This window comes from Myodes glareolus, chromosome 26, assembly GCF_982192425.1.
Source record: "Myodes glareolus chromosome 26, mMyoGla1.1, whole genome shotgun sequence".
Taxonomy (NCBI): domain Eukaryota; kingdom Metazoa; phylum Chordata; class Mammalia; order Rodentia; family Cricetidae; genus Myodes; species Myodes glareolus.
In genome coordinates this window covers 16,493,145-16,514,359 of record NC_142051.1, presented here as the reverse complement: position 1 = coordinate 16,514,359, position 21,215 = coordinate 16,493,145, and the positions used below count along the sequence as shown (strand labels likewise).

The window sequence follows — 21,215 nt, the reverse complement described above, 5'->3', positions numbered from 1 at the left end:
CTGGAGATATGGCTTGGGTATATATACAGTGCTTGCCTAGCAGGCATGAGATCCCAGGTTCGATCCCCAGAACCCACCTCCGCCCCCAAGAAACAAAAATCAAAAGCCTGAAAGTTACATACACTTACGAGACACTGCTATCTGAATACATATATACACTGTTTAATATTTAGGTCATGGGACCCACAGCTATCTCCTCAAATACTCGCCATTCATTATGGTGAAATTATTAAAAATCCCATTTTCTGCTTTTAAAAAGGGCGAACTATCCTAAGCAGTCTCTAGTCACTTATTCTAGACCACAATACCAGAATCTCGTTCTTGTCCACGGAGTGTCCCCCCCACCCCCGTCGACCTATCTTCATCTCTTTCTTCTCTCTCTCACCACCATTCTATCCCTGACTTCTGTGAAATCAACTGTTTTACCAGGTTAGACACAGGGAACCCATGCTGCACTTGTTAGAGTCCTCTAGGCTGGGGAGCTAGCTCAGTGGTGAAGCTCTCGGCGAGCATGGAGACCAGTTTTAAGTGTCAACTAAGTTTAGAATCGCCTGGGAAGTCCTCAAGGAAGGACTGTCTAGATCAGGCTGGCCTGTGGGCACACCTGTCGGAATTATCTCAGTTACAGTAACTGAGGCAGGAAGACCTGAATCATTCCTGGGCAGGGATCCTGGATTGTACAAGAGAAGGAAAAGGCAGCTGAACACCAAAGACATGCATTAACGTATGGGTCTCGGTGCTGGACTGTGGCTGTGACGTCACCACCTGGCTGCCCTGTAATGATGAACTGTATCTGGAAGTGTGAGACAAACCAACCCTTGTCTCTTATGTTTCTTTTGTCACAATATTTTATCATTGCGACGGTAAGGGAAACTGAGACACTAACGTATACAAAATTTTCATCCTTAGTATCATAGGAATAAAATAAGAAGATAATTCTATTTGCAAATAACCTACTAACAGCCTCCTCTCCACATACATTTTCTCACCTTTAATCCCAGCACTTGGGAGGCAGAGACAGGTGGATCTCTGTGGTTCAAGGACAGCCTGGTCTACACAGTGAGTTCTAGGACAGCAGCCAGACCTACACAAAGAAATGTTGTCTCAAAACAACAACAAATATATATGTGTGTGTGTGTGTGTGTATGTATATATATAAAATTGGTCATCAATATTTTATTGTCTTCCTTTTCTTTTCCATTGCTGTGTGGGTCAATCTCTTACGTCCCTTTATTATGTATCTAAGTGTCATTGACATTTTCTACAGATATTATCACCAATTCAATAGCCTAGAACAACTTTACAATTAAGAAGAAATTTTAAAAGGCTCTTAAGGAAAACATTAACTCAAGAGGTTTTGCTTTTCTTTGTATTAAGCAAACTCAAATCAAGACTCACCAGTCGGGTCTGAGGAAATGGCCCTGTCAGGAAGATGGTGACCTGGGTTCGATTCCCAGAACCCCAGTAAAAAGCTGGGTATGATAACATGTGCTTGTAACCCAGAACCTGTGAGGCAACTCTGCCCCTTTGGTTTGCTGTCCAGCCAGCACACTCTACTTGGAGAGGATGAGGCCAACAAGAGACACTGTCTCAAAAACAGAGTGGATAGCTTCCTAAGAATTACATCCAAGCCTGGCCTTTGGCTCCCAAATGTGTACACAGGCCAGCACACACACACATGAACTCACCAACTGGAACTTTCTCCCAGGTTGTGATCAGCCGAGGCGAGCTTTTGCTCAGAATGGGGCCAACCTCAGAAGCCCAGGTATCTCCAGCAGAGCAGGCCAGTGCAGCCAGGAGAGACAAGCACATCCAGGAAGCAGTAGGCTGCTTGGCAAAATCTATGGGTATTTCCCCGGGGCCATTTTCTATCATGTATAGCAGGGCCAGCTCTGTGGGCACGGCTCCATTACAGAATACCTGAATCCAATTCCTCTGGCCTCCTGGAGACAGATTTAAAAAAAAAAAAAAAGCAGATAAGAAAAAAAACATCCAGTTATAGAAACATATATTTTAGAGTTTCAGAAAAATAAAATAGTAGCATAAAAAAACAAAGGTGGCAAGGGTGTCTTTGTCTAAATTCTATACTGTTATTAATAAACCCAGAACAAATAACAGCAGACTCGTGTTAAAATTCTGCAGTTACTTGTTACTGTGGCAAAAGAAATAATGAATTGACTTAGGATACAGAAGCAATCCTCAAACAAAACTCATCTGTCCTCAGAGCCTGACACGTTCTGGTCAAAGGGGTTAGGGGGAAGCAGCCGCTCAGCTTTCAGTGATGTCAGAGGTAACAATCTTACCTTCCTTATATTCCGAATCTAGACGCTTCTTCACTTCTCCTTTCCATTTAGTGAGTTTTGAAGATGACAGGAAAAACATCAGCAAAGACGTAAAGAAGCTGAAATTTGCAATGGTTAAGATAAATCCAACCACGAGCCCTGGGAGAAAGACACAGAAGCCAGTGTTAGACTAAATCCAGAAGCTGATGTTTGGAAAAGAAATGGATCTTTTCATTTATTTTCACATCAAAATCTGACATATATTTCTAACATATCTTCATGATTCCAATTCAGTTACTAGCAAGCAGCAAACTGAAGGCCACTTCAACTGACAATTTTCAGCTGTATTTTGATCTCCCTTCAGACAATTATATAAGATCATCTTAAAGCAAACGTTTTATACTCAATTTGAAGATGAGAAGGATTTAATTATTAGGTCATAAACATTACACAGCAGTCAGAACAGAAGATAAATCTGGAGATTCTTCAAATTGCCTGTGGCTCTGTCAGGAGATATGATTATCATTTTATAAGTTTATCTTTTACACTTCCTCCCTTATATCTTGGGATTTTCTTTTAAAATTAAAGGTCAAAAGATGATGAACTTTTCAAGCCTTACGAGAACTTTTCTGACCATGATTTTGGATTTTATAGTTTTCTCTGGTTTCGGGCAGCCCTTCAGTTTTCAGATGGTGGTGGTTTCAATGGCGCATACAAAACCCGTGCCCATACTCCCAGCTGTCTCGAAGACTGAGGTAGGAGGATGTCTGGAGTCTGGGAGTTGGCAACTAGTCTGGGCAACACAGGATCTCATGTAAACAAACAAGCAAACATGTTTGGAGAGGTTGTCCGGCACCTTGAGGACCTTGATGTTTCAGGATGACCTGTCTGGGGTTGCATACTCCTGCTGGTTCATATGCCATATGGGTGATGTGTGTTCTCCAGTGTCACATCTGAAAGTGTCTGATGGCCACCCTCTCCTCACTGGTGACACCGATATTACTATGGTTTTGTTAGCGAGGCTGTCACACTTGCTGAGCCCTGCAAAAGGAGTGGACCCTTTGACTTGTAGACAAAAATTGTTCCTCGGGGTTTGTGTCTATCCAAATAGCTTCTAAAGATAACGTGACTTCTCGCATAACTAACTACAAGAACAGGGCATGCCTGAACATATGTTTCATATTCCTGTCCACCCGGTAGTTCTACATCTTAGATGATTAACAAGGCAGTAATTAATCTCTACGACAAATGATAACATGCAGCTTCTTTTCTCAGCTCTCACTGATTCAAAAAGTGAGGCCTCATTGCTTTGGGGAAGGTCCAAGGTCCTCCCTACTATATCTAGGCTGAGCAAGGTATCCATCCAAAGAGATTGAGTTCCCAAAAGTACAAGCAGTAGGGATAAATCCTGGTGCCACTGCCATTGGCCCTGCAGTCTGCCCCAGCCATGCAACTGTCACCCACATGTAGAGGGACTAGTTTGGATCTATGCTGTTTCCTTCCTGGTCCAGCTGGAGTTGGTGAGCTCCCATTAGGTCAGGTAGACTGTTTCGGTGGGTGAACCCATCATAGTCTTGACCTCTTTGCTCATATTCTCACTCCTCCCACTGTTCAACTTAACTTTGGGAGCTCAGTCCAGTGCTCTGAAGCAGGTCTCTGCCTCTGTTTCCATCAGTTGCTGGATGAAGGTTCTACGGTGATATTTGAGATATTCATCAGTCTGACTATAGGGCACCCTGTCAGGCCAGGCCAGTTTGGGCATCCTCTCCTCTACTGCTTAGGGTCTTAGCTGGGATCATCCTTATAGATTCCTGGAACTTTCTCTCATGCCAAGTTTCTTGCTAGCCCTTACTTCTCTGAGGAATGGATGGGGGGTAGGGTGGAGGATACGGGAGGAAAAGGGAGGAGGGGAGCGGGAACAAAGATTGGTATGTAAAATGAAAAAAGGAAGTTTGTTTTCTTGTTTTGTTTTGTTTTTTAAAGTGAGGCTTCTACTTCAGGAAGACGAGCCAGAGCTGACCACAGTGGTGGAAGGGGTAAGACCACACTCGCAGGGATGGCTAGACTGCCTCTGACCTCTCCTGACCCCTCACTCTGCCTCCACCCATCTTCTGCTCACAGCATCTCCTGATAGCAGGGCTCTGACACGATGACATCTGTCTTAGTTATCTATCTTCCATGATGAGAAATGGGCGTTCTGAGAAAGCATTTGAATCCATTGCCTTTACCATGACCAATATCACAATGTCCCGAGTGCCTAGAACTGTACCTGTCGTACCTGGTCCCCTCACTGGGTATTTACTGAAACAAGAAGAGAGAAATGGTCACTCACTGAGTCGGATTTCTAGGCAGATGAAATTAAATTAAAACTTGCCACGCCAAAGGCTGGATAAGCTGCCCATAACTAGACAGAACTATGCTAACAGTGACTGGACAGTACTTCCTCAGAGTGAGTCCCCCGTACAAGGTTCTCTCCCTCCCCCAACACCATCCTGAGGCTTCTTTTTCAGTGTATACGCTCTGTGTCATCTCCACGCGCTGAAGTCTAAATATCTGGGTCTTCTGTACCTTACTTCTTAATCACAAGGGCACTAAAAACATGATATGACATACCTTAATAAACCCCCATAGGACCGCAAATAGCGACAATGGAAGGGAAACAATGTGGCGGACACTGTACAAAGCATTTAAACACCTCATGGCTGAGTGCTATGGACGCCATTATTCCTTTCCATCTACAGACAGGAAAACCGTACTGGCAAGTTTAAGTGACCGACAGTCATACACTGGAAGAGTCTTCCCCACTCTTATACACCCCACAGCAGTGTTACATTTAATCCTTAAAGAAAGGAAAGCTCCAAACAGACACATCTCACAGGGTGAAATGATTAGGAAAAGAGCCAAGATTGTTTGTTTGTTTTGGACAGGGATCCTCTGTGGACCAGACCTGGCCTCCCTAGAACTCACTCTGTAGAGCAGAGCTGGCCTCGAATTCACAGAGATCCACCTGCCTTTGCCGCCCGCGCTGGGATTAAAGGTGTGCGCCTCCACTGCGCAGCAAGAGCCAAGATTTTAAAGTCAATGCACACTTCCTTCCTAAACACTTAATTTGTGCCAGTCATTACTCAAAGAGCATTCAGTAGTCAGGGGCTTTCCTTCTCCAGGGCGCTGTGGCAGCTGTTACACAAACCCCTCAGGGTAGACTGAAGCCTTGTTTACCGGAAGGTTACGATACTAAATACTGGGTATGTGGCAACAGACATGTCACTTCCCTTTTGCTTTCATTAAGAAAAGCAAGAATGACATCCGCGAGAGCTGTCAAATGGAAGGGATCCGAGGCGGTTTAGAACCAAAAAACCTTTCACCATGTTTCTGTTTTCCCAAAGTTAAGAAAATCTATTTATTCGAGGAGAGATCTCAATACCCCCAAACCCACAGATATCGGATCCAGCCCCAAGCGCCAGACAGTCTGGGTTTTGTCCTGTGGTAGTGATAATTCAGATTAATCCCGATGGAGTCTTTATCCAGTGATCTCAACCTAGTTACAGCAAACCACAGCAAGCATCATTAGACCCTCCAAGTTCTCTCCTCCGGTAGAGTAGAAATGTTACTATTTTCTCCATGTAATACCCTAGGCCACTGCATTCGCTGAAGAGCAGGATATTGCTGACAACCTAAGGAGTCTCAGGCCAAGGAAACTGAAACGGGACTGGTTTCCTGTGGCACCTGGGAGGCTCACTGTGCCAGCAAGTCAAGGTTGTTCATCTGGGTGCAGCTTCCAAACTCCGGTGGAAGGCGTTCACATTTGACTGTAAACTACACCCAGATCTGTACCGAGGTGACATAATTCACCAGTTTCAGAGAGTTGTTTGACTTTGTTCTCTCTGTTGCTGAGTGTCCGGAGTCTAAGCAGTTTTTTTTTTTTTTTATGTCCTTTCCCACAGTCATGACATGATTAAAATGCAGGGAAGGGGAGGGTCTAGCCGATACGCCACTGAAGGCATTTCTCTCGGTTGATTAGCCATAAATCAAGCATCCGCCACCTCATCAAGTAAACTGGTCGTGAATTTTCTCGTAAATCTGCATCATAAGATTTATTAGATAGCCCAGCTCTGCTAGGCTGGGGGGCGGGGTAGACGGATGAACGGATGGAGGTATTACAATTTGATACCATATAAAAGCTTTGTTAGGGGAGCTGGCTCCTGGACAGACAGCAGCAGGGCAGGTATAGACCTCCTGGATTCTCCTCCCAGCATTTGTTAAGCTCCCCAAATACCTGGGATTTTTTTCCCCTAGTCTCTAGTGCTGGATTTGGCCACTTGGTGCCCTGGTTGGCCAGCCCTGGCATCTTTCTCTCCATCTCTGTCATTTTCCCCTTTGGTTTTCAGTTTCTTTTTCTTTACTTTCTCTCCTCTAAACCTCTAGAGGCTCCTGCCTCCTTTTCTCTTTCCTGGAGAATGATACTTCGAGATCTTTCTCAGAATGTGTTGTCTCGAAGAAGTAATCGGGCTGGAGTCGCATCCATGTGTTCAATGTCGGATATTTCTGGCAGCTCATTTTGAATGGTGCCGGCCAATCAGCGATTCATCAGAATTCTTAGGGGAACAACAGTTCAGAGCTTCATCCCTCATGGCAAGGAGGGGAGAGTATTCACTCCACCTGAGCCCCAGTGGGTGCCTCCTCTCCCAGAGTTGCAGAGTGAAGTGAGCAGCCCTTGATGCCCAGCAGTGGGGTGCTAGACCAGATGGGGGACTCTCAGAGGGATCCCTGAGGAAGACATATTGGACCCATCCTCCAGGCTTCTGCTAGAGCAAATCAAAAAGACTTTTAAGTACTTTAGAACTTGAGGGCTGGTGAGGTGGTTCAGTGGGTGGAGTCACTTGATGACCCCGGGAACTGGCAAGCTTGGCGGGAAGAGAACTGCCTCCTAAAGGGGGTCCTCTGAACTCCACGTCTGTGTACTCGTTACCCTCTCCACCAATAAATAAACAGGCAAAAGGCTGGGAGAGAAAAGAATTTCGAGGCATTGCTGTCAGTCAAGAATAGTAAACACCAAAGCGAGGGTACATGAGAAAGTGTGGAAATGAATAAAATGGCGCCCGTAAGCCCATACGGAATAGCACTATTAGGAGGTGTGGCTTTGTAGGAGAAGGTGTTACTGGGGGTGGGCGTTGAGGTCTGACAAGTCAAGCTTGGACAATATGTCACTGTCACTTCCTGCTGTCTGTGAGTCCAGATGTAAAACTCTCAGCTACCTCTCCAGCACCATGTCTGCCTTCACGCTGCTACGCTTCCCACCATGATGATAAACAAACAAACAAATAAATGGACAAAGCCCTGGGTTTGCGTCCCAGCATCACATAAACTGGTGATGGCATACACTTGTATCCCAGCGGCTGTGATGTGGAAGCTGGAGGACCTTGTTATCCTCAGCTCTGCGGAGTTATTAAGACCAGCTTCAACTACGTGAGGACCAATGTTCAGGGGGCTGGAGAGACGGTTCAGAAGTAAGGCGCTGCTTTCCTGCTCTCCAGAGGACCAGCGCTAGGTCCCGAGCACCCACATCAGGCCGTTTCCAACCATCTGTAACCCCAGATTCAGGGGATCCAATGCCTCTACATCCTTGGCCTCAGCAAGGACACGCACTCAGGTGCACATACCCACATGGAGACACATACACACCTACACATAATTAAAAATAATAAAAATAAACCTTGAAATAGTCCGAGAGTGGTAGCTCAAGCCTGTAAACCCAGTACTGGAGAAGCTGAGACTTCTCCACAAGTTCAAAGTTCAAGGTCAGCCCTGGGGGTGGTAGTGGATAAAACAACAACAGAAAACAAAAACCCTTTTACTTTTATAAAACTATAGCACCATGATAGCACATGCTAGGGCTCTTCCCATGGCCTTGGGAAGGTACGAGGCCTGTGAATCTGCCTGATGTTTATCTTCCTTCACTATTGTGATATATCCTCCAGGATAGACACTAGAAACCCTCATAAAAGACAGGGAGAAGGCATGGTTTTTATTCAAGTTGCCTTTGCCTGCTTTTATTTTATTTTTATTTTTTTTTTCCTTGCCTGCTTTTAGAGCTTGTTCTTTTACCAACCACACTACCTTACCTCTCTGAGGGTCTAAGCTAGTTTGCAGACCTTCACAAACACTAACCTCTGTATCAACAGATGGGTCAGAGTGTTGACAGTGCCGTAGGGGCTAGTGATCAGTAGTATTCTGAAGGCTGGGTAGGTGACCTCCAGAAAGGCTCGTGTGAATAATCTTCATCCTACGGGAAGTATTTAAGGGGAGACCACGCACCTTGATGCCTGGAAGGCTTGGTTACAAACGTTCTCTTGCCAACGCAGATCATGTTCTGATCTGAGGCTAGCAATCCCCCCTGCTTTGAGATGAAACCCCTCCCGGAGGACAGCAGCCTGTAGACACTGGTTAGCCCTAACCTATTTCTCTACTTTCTCTCTCACTGCTTTCCCGTCCTCACTACTACTTGCCTGACGGAGCTATCTTCTTACTCTTGAACAAGATGGAGCCACAGGTTAGGGCTTACGTACTTGTAAGTCTGCCGGCCCAGAATTGCTTTTCAGCCATTCTCACTGCTGGCTTCTCTGGGTCATAGCTCCAAATTGCCTTCTTAGAGAAAGCCATAGGACCATATCTAGGGGGGGAAAATTGCCCTGTATCTTCTAACATACATGCTTTATTATATTTTCATTTTTTCCCTCATAAACTTCCACATTATCTGAAAAGTTTTCATACATTTTTTTTTTACTTATTATCTAATGGCCCCCCAGCCCCAAACAGCAAAAACTCCTGGGAGGTTGAAGCAGAAAGACTCCATGTCTGAGACCATTGCAGGCTACTAGGTGAAGACTGTGTTTCAAAACAAAATGAAGTAAATAAAAAAGTAAAGTAAAACGAACGGCCTAAGAAAACAGAGGCCTTGTGTTTGGCCAGTTTCATTCCCTGGTTCTGGAGCAGTGGCATAGAGTGCTCAATCAATAAAGAAAAGCCTGTGCCCAATTCAGTTCTAAAGAGCGACCGAGAACAATAGGTTTGATCCGAGCTGTTAGAGATCTCTGGTAGCAATTTCCAAGAGTTGTTTTGCTTACTCTCCCATTTTACACTAGAAGGAGTGTTCCAGCAATTCCACCAGCAGGAGACCACACCAATTGCAGAAGAGCCAAGGTCAAGGTCCAACAGAGGGCAATCCTGCTCACCTATTCACATTGATTACCAAGTGGGAGGTGCATACTCCTTCCTCTAAAGGTATCTGTTTCTGCAGTCCTACAGGACGGGAATGCTGAATCACCAAGACACACAATGTTGAAATTCAGTCAATCCAGTCGCAGCCAGCCCTGGTGGCGCAACACGACTATAATCCCAGTACTAGGGAGGTACAGGCAGGCAGATCTCTATGAGTTCAAGGCCAGTATAGTCTACATAGTTCCAAGACAACCAGAACGACATAGTGAGACCCCAACTTTAGGAAAGTTTTTAAAAATAAATATATCAATTCAGTCATAATCAGAATTTAGAAAACATGAGATTCAGTAAAAGAACATATTTGTGATATAGTTATTTTAAGCATCCAAAATTAAAACATACCTCCTAAAGCCCCACTGTGATCTAGACTTTTCTTTTTAAAGCCATGACAGGCAATCATAACAGGAACAACAACGGAGAACAGCCAACGCCAAGGGGAAACAGGGCGCAAGTTACCTGGAAAGTTACAGAGACAGAAAAATGAGTTGTAAGTTACCTGAAGAATTATAAACACAGAAAACAGGACATCTGCACAGGTTAGTTTTCTAAAAACTTACTAATTAAATCTTTAAAAAAATTATACAATAGACTCTGATCTTTGCATCTCTCATTATATTCTGTCACTCTGTAGAAACAAACAAAACACACAAACGAAAATCAAAACAAAAGACAAATGAGACAGAAGAATGTCAACATGAAACAAAAAGTCCACAAGAATTACCATGGAATTCATTTTGTTAGCCAGCTACTCCTGGGCACTGGGCCTGCCCTGGGGTGTGGTGGATATAACCAGTGAAACTCCATTGGAGACAACTGATTTTCCCTTTGCTAGCTGGTACCAAAGTGCTAGCAGATTCTTGGCTAGTGAAGGGATCCTGTGTTTGCTCCCTCTTTTCGGAGTGGGGACAACGGGTGGCTTGAATCGTGCATGGGTTACTATTAACGTTAAGCTCTAATAAAGTGAGTTCTGGATTAAAATACTATTATTCTAAGTAGAAAAAGAGACGAAGTCGCCCAAGAAAAATATTTACGTTCAGACTTGAATATCGTCAGAGGAACAATCTTCCTGGGGGTGGGGTCCACTATGCTATGTTCTAGTGTGGAAAATCATTTACAACTTCTTATAAATAATATAGCACACATGAGCATCTGAAGATATGAAATTAATCACTGGGTCCTTAATTTTTTTTAAAAGGAGTCATATATTAAATTTCTCTCTTTAAAAGAGACTATCTCATAAAATAGTATTATGTCAGTCAACAAATCTGATTAAACAGTTAGAAGTCGATTTACCCAACGATTGTAAAACCCAAAGCTGTTTTGTTTGGCTAACACTGTATCTTTAAATCTTTTGAGTTAATAGTAAAAGTTAGAAGATTTGATATAAAAGTTCTGATTCTTCATCTTGTGCAAGCTACATACTCTGGCTACATGGCAGAATTAACTGAAGGTCAAGAATCGGTGGTCACACAGGCCATGGAGTTCCCACCATGCCTGATCACCTTCGGATAGGCACTATGGCTGAGAGACTTCTTTATCCTAAGGAAAAACATGGAACTGTTGCTTACAGTCACATTTCTAGCAAAATACGAGGAAATGGCTAAGTGTACTGGCCGGGGTCTGTAAACCCAGAACTCAGGAGGCAGTCGTAGGAGGCTCACAAATTCAAGGCCAGGTCTTCATAATGAGTTCAAGGCCAGCCAGGGCTATGTTGAATGAAGCCCCATCTCAAAAGCCAAATAAGAAACACCAAAACCAGGAAATAGGAATGTAAAAAACCAAGAGGCCAACTGATCAACAAAACATGGGAAAAATCTTATCACAGGAAGTGAAAATATAGCTTCATCCATTTGCATTAGGGGTTTGGCCCTAGTGAAGAGTCCAGTTTAGAATCCTAGCTTGTTTTACTTTCTTTTTTTAAATATTTTATGTGCATTGGTGTTTTGAGATGGGTATCAAGTCCCCTGGAACTGAAATTACAGAGAGTTGTGAGCTGCCATGTGGGTGCTGGGAATTGAACCCTGGTCTTCTGGAAGAGCAGTCAGTGCTCTCAACTGCTGCGCCATCTCTCCAGCCCCTAGCTTCTTCTACTTATTTATATAAGAATGTAGAATGTTCTTGTTCCCTTCCTCTCCAGGACTCCTCCACTGTGCATCTTTATGAATGAACAGTCTCTCTTTCCAAGAGGACCATGTCCTGAACTGGTAATTACTTAAGACACAACCACTTTTTTCTTTTCTTTTCTTTTCTTTTTTGAGACAGGGTTTCTCTGTTGCTTTGGGGCCTGTCCTGCTCTTGTAGAACAGGCTGGCCTCGAACTCACAGAGATCCCACCTGCCTCTGCCTCCTGAGTGCTGGGATTAAAGGCGTGCGCCACCGCCGCCCAGTGACACAACCACTTCTACGAGCTCACATCTTCACCCTCTTTTCCACTGGTTCCTTAGCTGTGAACTGACCAGTATCCTGGTTCTGTAGGAATAAATAGAGAGTTTATGGGCTGGAGAACTGGCTCAATGGTTAAGAGCTCTTGTTCTTACGGAGGACCCAGGTTTGGCTCCCAGTCCATTTGTAACTCTAGTTAAAGGGGATCCGATGCTCTTTTCTGACCCCCTTGGGCATTAGGCAAGCATATGGTGCCGTACATAACACACAGGCAAACACTCGTATAAATAAATAAATAAGCCTTAAAATAACTAAGCCCTTTTTAAAAGTAAGTCTGTACAGGCATGTTTGAAGCCATCTTCAAAACTCAAAAACAAGTTTTGTCTGTGTATGCCAGGTATTATAGTGCATGCTTTTAAACCCAGCATCTGGGAGGCCGAGGCAGGGGGATCTCTTTAAGGTTCAGACTTGCCTGATCTAAATAAAGTGTGTGTGTGTGTGTGTGTGTGTGTATAAGAGAGTTGGCCCAAGAGCTCCTGGGACTTTTCCTCTGGCTCCCACCTCCTGGGAACACTGGAATTACAGATGGGTACTACTATGCCCAGCCTCATGGAGGTTCTGGGGATTTGAACTCAGGTCCCCAGGCTTACACAGCAAGTGCTTTACCCAGTCATTCCCTCCATTCCTGTTTTGAAATTGGAACGGTCTCACTGGATGGGCTGGCCCGTATAATTCCAGAACACAGAGCTGGGGTAGAAGTTGAGTTTGAGGTCAGCTCAAGTCCCATAAGCTGGGGCCATGTCTCCAAAACAAAACAAAATAACAACAACAACAACAACAACAAAAACCCAAAAATAGAGGGGCTGGAGAGACAGCTCAGGGATTAAGGCCACTCACTGACTGCTCATCCAGAGGACCCAGGTTCAATTCCCAGCACCCACACGGCAGCTCACAACTGTCTGTAACTCCAGTTACAGGGGATCTAATACCCTCACACAGACACATATGCAGTCAAAACACCAATGCACATAAAATAAAAATAAATAAATCATGTTTTAAAAAGCTATGAGATTAAAAAGAAAACATCATAGGACCAAGGTATGTGATCTATATATATATATGAATGCCAAAATAAAATACATTATGTTGTACAATTAATTATATGCTAAGGAAGAAAACTTTTGAAAGATCAGAGCTAAAGTACCGTTTGTAAAGTCAAACACAGCGGTTTACACCTGTAATTCTAGCACTCAGGAGACTGAGACAAGAGGATGATTGGCTTCAACACCAATAGGGGCTACAAAGCAAGATTCAGCTTCATAAAACCAAAGACATAGTAATAATCCAAACAAAAACAAGGTCCCTCGTTTCTGCCCAGTGGCCGTAAGGTATACTGAGGCTCAAACTTGGACAAGCACCGAGACGGCCCCAGTTCCAGCACTAGAGGTCTAATTCTTTGGAATTGACAAATTCCTCAAATCTCCAATTGTAACTATCATGCTGTCTTTAATCTTTACATATTTACACAGGATTATGAAACTGCTATCTTACCAATTAGCCATATTTACTAATCTAACGAAGATAAAAAGCATCACCAAAAGTTTTTCACAAAACTACATTTTACGTCTTTTTCCACTAAGGTAAACAAAATAAAAACCAGATACATGCATTTTGAGATAGGTGCAATAATATTATCACAACGGAGATCGTGAAAGGCTGTAAAATACTCAAGACATTATCTTGTCAGGGTAGCAAAGTGAATTCAGGTTGTGGTGGTACACGAAATCAATCTTAACCATTTACCGGATGTATTGCTTGGATTTTGAAGTGGTACCTTTAAATTCTACCCCTAAACTTCTAGAAAAACTTTAGTACGCGTCTACTTACCATAATAGGTGCTAGCGGTCATTGAAATAATCCAGAATGCTAGGGAGATGCAAATGATCAGGCTCAATATTACGATATTAGTAATCATCTTTATATATTTTTTGCATGTACTGTCGTCAAGATCTGTCATGGAAAATAAAGTGGAAAATACGGGTACCTGGGGGCAGGGGAAAAAAAAAAGATAGCATTTCAGATGAACAAAGTCATTTAACTTTCTTGCAACGATACTCCTTTAGAGGCAAAAGGAAATGCCAACATCTTCCACCAACCGAATGACAGAGTATAATCGTCAATCCAAAACTTCTAGACACTGCGGCTCGCCCCGGCTAGGTTAACGCCTCCCTGGGAAAAGGCGCTCGGGTACTTTGGTGGGGACCAGCGGGGTGGCCGGGGGCTCGCACCCGGAAGCCCGGCGACCAATGGGCAGCTCGCCCCGCCGAGCTCCGCCCCCCGCCCGCGGCGGCTCCGCCTCCACGGTCCGCCGCCTAGGCAACCGAGTCTGCACCCGCAGCGGCTGGGGCGAGCGCCTGAGTCGGTGCTGTGCTTGCTGCCTTGGGGTCCTGTTCCAGCCGGCCCGGGCCAAGACCCTGCGGCTCCAGCCTCACCGTGAAATGCTCCGTGCGCGCAGGCGCAGCAACCCAGCTCCGTTCACGTGACCCTTTAAGGCGGAAGTTGGGCTAGAGTCCCTCAAGTGTCTTGGGAACTTTAGGGCCGCGTTTGTAATGTTCCTCGGTGATAGACAGGACAGCTAGATCTTAGGATTTGTGGACGTCCTAGACCGAAAAAATGTCATCAGCGAGTGTGGCGTGGGGTACAAAAACCCCACTGATGGAATAACGGAATGCGAGTGAATTTATGAAGAGCTTGTACCAGGTGATACGTTGTCATGTGAAGGACCAAGGAATCTATCGTGTAGGAGCAGAATTACTTAGAGCAGTTTAACACAATAGTTGGACCTTGGCTTGGGCCAGTCAGCTCGTACCGTGATATGAAAATATAAGCATGGTTCCTGCTGGGGAGCTTTCGCATAATAATTGTTCTTACACATTATGGATGTGTCTGTCCCCATACGCTGCATCAAGGATGCATATCCTGCCAATTCATTTACACGGCGGACCATCCTATTCACGGGCAACCTGAGTCTCGCGGCCGGTTGCACCTTTTATAGAGAGGTACTAATTGTTTCAGCCGCTTGTGGTTCTGGGAATTCGAACTCGGGTTCTCAGGCTTGCGCAAGTGCTTTACCCATAGTGTCACCTCCCCAGCCCCAGTTTCAAAACAAAGATCTCATTAGATGTGGTGGCCCGTGCTTATAATCCCAGAAGATGGGAGGCTGCAAAGGATTATGAGTGATTTTGTCTGAGTGAATAGTAGCTAGATAGTAATCACATAGTTCTGAGGTGTTTCCCGTTCATTATTGACAGTGGAAGAAAGGAGACAGGACTGTTTAGGTGTGGTACACGACTGTGACATTACACAGTCATTCTTTGAAAGCTCACATTTCCACTGCTGGAGGGCATTTTTTAAAAATTCATGCGATTTTAAATTTCAAAATATACAGCATACTGTTTTTCGTTTGGTAGGACACGAATAGTGGCTTCTACCAAAAGTCATTACATACTCCCGCTGTTAACTATTCTGCAAAGGTAAAAATATATGTATTTCTCCATCACGCTACCTGACCACTATTTCTATTGCTAGACTACTGAGTTATAAGCTGCTAACAACAGGGACATTTTTTTAATTAAAATTTTTTTGCATTGCTTAGAAAAATTATAAACTGGCCTTGTTTTTATTTTTCCTTCATCAGTCTACAGGATGACCTTGTTTGGTCACCCGTTGTTCTAAAAGCAAACAGTGAAGCTCACTGTCATTGTCGACATTAAAGCCTGTGTCAAGCCAGTTCTTTTGCTTGCTTTTTGTGCACTGGAGTGTCAGCTCAGGGCTTCGTGCTTGCTAGGTAACTGCTCTGCAGTTCCAATATAAAGGGCTGTATCCCCAGGCTAAAGTCAGTATGGATGCCAGGGATGTTATTTCTCAGTATAGGTCTAGCTAAAATTGCACCTGAAATCATAGCGCCAGTGAAATGTGCTTTCAAATGAGTATTTGTCCCCCACCCCACCCCAACATCCAGTGAAGGGTGTTTCCCATACAACTGAGGCAAAGTAGGGAGGATCTCAGTTCCCTCAAGCAAGTTTCCTGCCGGACCAGCTTTTTAAAATAATACTTCCATCCATGACTCAGACTCTGGAGTTGCTGACACCTATCAATGTTCAGGGACTTCACAAATAAGTGCAGAACTCATGAGTAGACGGTTGGACTGACAGCAAAGAGATAAGTATGCAGAAATCTTGGCACTGTGCAGCAGCTGACTGTGGGCCTGTGTGAACCTGTCTTTCTGTGCATACAAGATTTCTTCATCCGAAGGCCTTATCTCCCCTTTGTGTTCAAGCATAAACCACGTTAAAGCATCGTGTACATGGTGTTACTGTTATGCCCAGATTGAGGAGTCCCCAAAAACCACCAAGGAGACTGAGTCCTGTATGTAAAAGCAAAGAACCTTTATTCAAGTTTGAACTCAGACTCTTTTTGTGTCTAATATGCTGGTGTGATCGGAGAGACTCGAGTTCTGTTTGGGTGCTTTTATCATAGCAGAGACTGGGGTGAGGGATTTCCAAGGTTCAGGACCCCTGAGAGGCTGACATTTGTCTAGGGGTGTTCTGGTGAGTGTGCTGGACTAAGGGACATCAGGTGATTCCATCTACAATGGTTGGAACGTTAGGGACTTTCCCCTTGGAAGGTCCATTCCTGGGTGGAGCCTGGGTGGTCTCTGTCGTGCCTGTCATGGCTAGGTCCGGCAGTTACAGGCCTCTGTGTAGGCCCTAACTCAAATTCAGTAAAAGAATCCGGGAAGAGCTGGCACACGAAAAAAACTCTTCAAATGAATACTCCCCTCCCCCACTTTTGGAAGATTAGCTGCATTTTGTCTTTTTGTGGTTTGTGTTAAACCAAGCAAACTTCTCTTCTCTCAGATCCCGCCTTTTCCTGATAGGTAATAGAACAAACTATTCTTTCTTAAGACTGAATTTGGGGAAATTGTCTTAGTCACGGTTCTGTTGCTGTGGAGAGACACCATTACCACAGCAACTCTCATCTCTTATTTGTTTTCTTTCTTTCTTTCTATCTATCTATCTATCTATCTATCTATCTATCTATCTATCTATCTATCTATCTATCCATCCATCCATCCATCCATCCATCCATCTATCTATCTATCCATCCATCTCTAACTATCATTTATCTATCTATCTACCTACCTACCTACCTACCTACCTACCTATTATCTACTTTTAAAGCATTTAACTGGAGGCATGCTTGCGGTTTCAGAGGGCTAGTCTATTATCACCATGGTGGGGAGCATGATGGCGCAAGTGGGAGCCATGGTGCTGGAGAGGTGCTGAGAGCTGCACCTTGATCTTGGCTGGCAGGCTGGCAGGCAGACAAGCAGAAATACTGAGCTAGGCTGGCTTTTGAAACTTCAAAGTGCACCCCCAGCGACACACCTCTTTCAGCAAAACTACCTACCTCCTAGACTTTCCAAATCGTTTATCAACTGGGCATTAAGTATGCAAATATATGAGCCTATGGGGGGAATTTTTATTCAAATAACACTAATGTAGGGGGGAAAAGATCCTTAGCGGGTATCGTGGGGCTGGAATTGCAGCAACATGAAGGCTAAGGAAGGAAATTGTGGAGTTCAGTTTGAGACTACTTCTGTTTGGATTGTATGTTGAGGCTATTTCTCAAAACATACTGAGAGTATTCTTAATATGTTTAGAATTGATTTTTTATTTTCGGTATAGGAGTATTTTGCCTGCATGTATGTATGTGCACCATGTGCATGTGTGGTGCATGTGGAGGTCAGCTGGATTCCCTGTAACTGGATTTATGCACTATTGTGATACAGTATGTGGCTTCTGGGAACTGCACTTGGGTCTTTTACAAGAGCAGCAAGTATTTTTAACTGCTAAGCCATCACTCCAGCCCTCTTCTTATGTATTAATTCTAAGTGTTTTAAAATTTTAAGATTTATGGGCGATGGTGGCACACTCCTCTAATTCCAGCACTTGGGAGGCAGAGGCAGGTAGGATCTCTGTGAGTTCAATACCAGTCTGGTCTGCAGAGCAAGGTTCAGGACAGGCTCCAAGGCTACAGAGAGAAACCCTGTCTCAAAAAACAAAACAACAACAACAAAAAAAAAATAAAACACCTGCCTCAAAAAAAAAAAAAACACAAAACAACAGAAAACAAAAAATCTCGGGAAAATTTTAAGATTTAGTTTTATTCATGTGTACGTATTTTTGTCTCTGTGTATGTGTGAGTGTATATGCACCCTCAGAGGTAAGAAGAGAGTATTGGATTCCCTGTACCTGTAGTTACAGAGTTGAGAGCTGTACCACATGGATGCTGGGACCTCAACACTGGTTCTCTGTAAAGGCATCCAGTGTCCCGTTTTATTTTTAAAGATAGGGTCTACTACATGGTTTTGGCTGGCCTGGAACTATGTAGTCAAAGCTTGCCTTGAATTCATATTACCTGTCTCTGTCTCTCAAGTGTTGGAATTAAAGGTTTGTGCCACCAAGTCCAGCCATCATTTCTCTAACCTCTGAGCCATCTCTCTAACCCTAATTAAAAGTTTTTACAGACTTTACCAATCTAAAAATGTCAACAAGAAACAGAGACAGAGACCCGCATTGGAGCACTGGACTGAGCTCCCAAAGTCCAGTTGTCGAGTGGGAGGATTGAGTATATGAGCAAAGAGGTCAAGATCATGATGGGGACACCCACTGAAACAGTCTATCAGAGCTAACCTGAGCTCACCAATTCCAGCCAGACTGGGAAGGCATAAGCATAGAACCAAGCTAGTCCCTCTGAATGTGGTTGACAGTTGCATGGCTTGGGCAGACTGAGGGGCCACTGGCAGTTGATGTGAGAGTCCCCTCTCTATGCTGTGATTATCATTAACGAATAAAGAAAACTGCCTTGGCCTGTTGATGGGGCAGAACTTAGATAGGTGGGGAAAACTAAACTGAATGCTGGGAGAAAGGAGGTGGAGTCAGGGAGAAGTCATGTAGCCCCGCCGGAGACAGATGCTGGAACTTTACCCTGTATGCCACAGCCACGTGGTGATATACAGATTAATGGAGACGGGTTAAATTAATATGTAAGACCTAGCCAATAATAAGCTAGAGCCAATGGGCCAAGCAGTGATTTAAATAATATAGTTTCTGTGTGATTATTTCGGGGCTGAGTAGCCGGGAGCCAACAAGTGGCCCCCTACAAAAGACAGTGGCACCAGCATTTATCCACACTGCCTGTACTGGCTTTTTGGGAACCTATTCTCTGTGGATGATATTTTACCCAGCCCAGATATAGTAGGGAGGGCTTTGGACCTTCCCAAAACAATGTGCCTTACCCTCTCTGAGGATTGGGGCTGGAGGTGGAGTGGGAGGGTATGTGGAAAAAATGGGAGGAGGGAAGGAAGGGAGAACTTGGATTGATATGTATAATGAAAAAAGATAATTTGTTTTCTTTTCTAAAAGAATAAAAATGTAATAAAAAGTTCAAAAAATAAAATAAAAATGTCAACAAAATCTTTGCCTATCTTTAAAAGCTATTTTCAAGCAACAGAATTTCTTTAAATGTTTTTTTTTTGTGCATGTGAGTTTGAATTTATGTAAATGTGTGATGTATATGCAGGAACTCTCAGAGGTCAGAAAAGGATATTGGGTCTTTTGGAACTGGATTAATAGGCACCCAATTGTGAGCTTCTATATGGGTGCTGGGAGCTGAGCTCAGGTCTTCTGCAAGAGCAGAAAGGGCTCTCGACTACTGAGGAACCCCTGCAGCCTCCCAAGCAACAGAATCTCTATCTAGTTAAGCTTCCTCCTTAAGCCTGCCCACATACCTTCAATTAAATTTAAAGGTGAGAAATTTGGAATCCACATGTCAGTAGCAATTATTAAATGCTCTGTGAAATTAAGAAATCGAATGGTTGTTCAAATCTTCCCAACGGTTACTTTTGTCACTACCATACATTCTTTTTTCCATGGGAAGCATGACATTTGGGCTTCACAATCATAGAACATACTGAAAATGCATTGTTGCCTTAAGCTGCACAATATAAGGGACTATGGAAGTTTTCTTTGACGTAGAGCAGCAGAGATTTCTGTCGGACAAACATTGAGTGCTTAATTACAAAAATCATCCTAATAGTGAAACGCACCGATTGCTGGGAAATAACAATGGATATAAAGTACTTGTTTTCTGATTATCATTACCAGTCATCATTAGCATCATCATCATTATTTGAGACAGGGTCCCACTATGTAGACCTGGTTATTCTTTAACTTTCCATGTGACCTGACTGGGAGATCCACCAGCCACTGCCTCCTGAAGGCTGCAATTAAAGGCCATGCACTACCATTCCAATGGTACAATTCTTTGAATATCAGCCATGAAAGTGATCTAGATTTTCTGAAAACTGCTAATATTTGAGTCTCTAACACATATAGGATCTTTAAGAACCAAAAGTCAACAGCAAAATTAACCCCACCATTATTATGCCTTAAAGGAACATGGATTGAAGGCAACTGAGAAACACAGGAAAGAGTACGTTACACATGTACGCATACATACATATATAAAGCAGGACTCCAAGAGAAAAGCACTATCACTTCGTCATGTTTAGGGGAGGGAGGAGGGGCAGGGAGAGAGGAGGGAGCAGGAGAAGAGAAGGGACAGGCAAACTGAGCTCTCTAACTTGGAAGGCGGTGGCAAGGAGATCTGGTAGTGGCGGTCCCTCAATGGGAAAGCCTTGGTCCTACAGGTAGGAGGCCTCTGTTCAGGCCGCAGTACTGCCAAAACAACCAAAAACCCAAAAGCCAAGTGAGTACTATCTGAGAAAGGATCTCTGTAAAAGTTTGGGAGTTAAGAAGAGGCTAAAGCAGGAAGTCTAACAGGATGACGAGGAGTTAATAAAGGTGATTTAGAATGTTTGCTGCAGAATCTAGTAAACTGAAAGCTTATTCCAGATGCATACATCATTTAGTGACATGAAATTTCATTATTTTTAACTTTGGGAGAACAAATTTTAAGAAGACAGGCAGCATGAACACAAATTTGTTGAATTCCATTTAATTCCTAAGAGTTGAGAACAGTGACGGTGAGAAACGTGGACAGAAATATTTTCCTACTGTAGATTTGAGAAAAGGGACTGCATCTCCTCTGTTCATCCTATGTGCTAAGTATAGCAAATGTTAAGATACTATTTCTGTAATTAAAGCATTAAAGAATCTATTAAAACTGCTTTGATTATTGTATATA

The 21,215-nt window shown here is 43.7% G+C and overlaps 1 protein-coding gene across 7 annotated transcripts in view; it reads right to left on the bottom strand.

Annotated features, from left to right (window-relative positions):
- The window catches only part of Tmem19 (transmembrane protein 19), a 72,794-nt gene that overhangs the window by 37,003 nt on the left and 14,576 nt on the right, over positions 1–21,215 (bottom strand). For 3 of the 7 annotated variants that reach the window (XR_015736776.1, XR_014999767.2, XM_087902115.1), the window contains exons 1-5: positions 14,099–14,392; positions 13,830–13,986; positions 9,903–10,016; positions 2,304–2,441; positions 1,689–1,943 (exon numbers count right to left, since the gene is read on the bottom strand). Coding sequence is in view for 5 of the 7 variants with exons in the window: in XM_087902115.1 (XP_087758241.1) it covers positions 1,689–1,943; positions 2,304–2,441; positions 9,903–10,016; positions 13,830–13,959 (637 nt within the window). In the remaining 2 variants the exon portion in view is untranslated. Of the gene's footprint in view, positions 1–1,688; positions 1,944–2,303; positions 2,442–9,902; positions 10,017–13,829; positions 13,987–14,098; positions 14,400–14,434; positions 14,477–21,215 lie in introns of those variants that run through there. The other 4 variants (XM_048418805.3, XM_048418804.3, XM_085683283.2 and 1 more) reach the window with 4 other exon arrangements.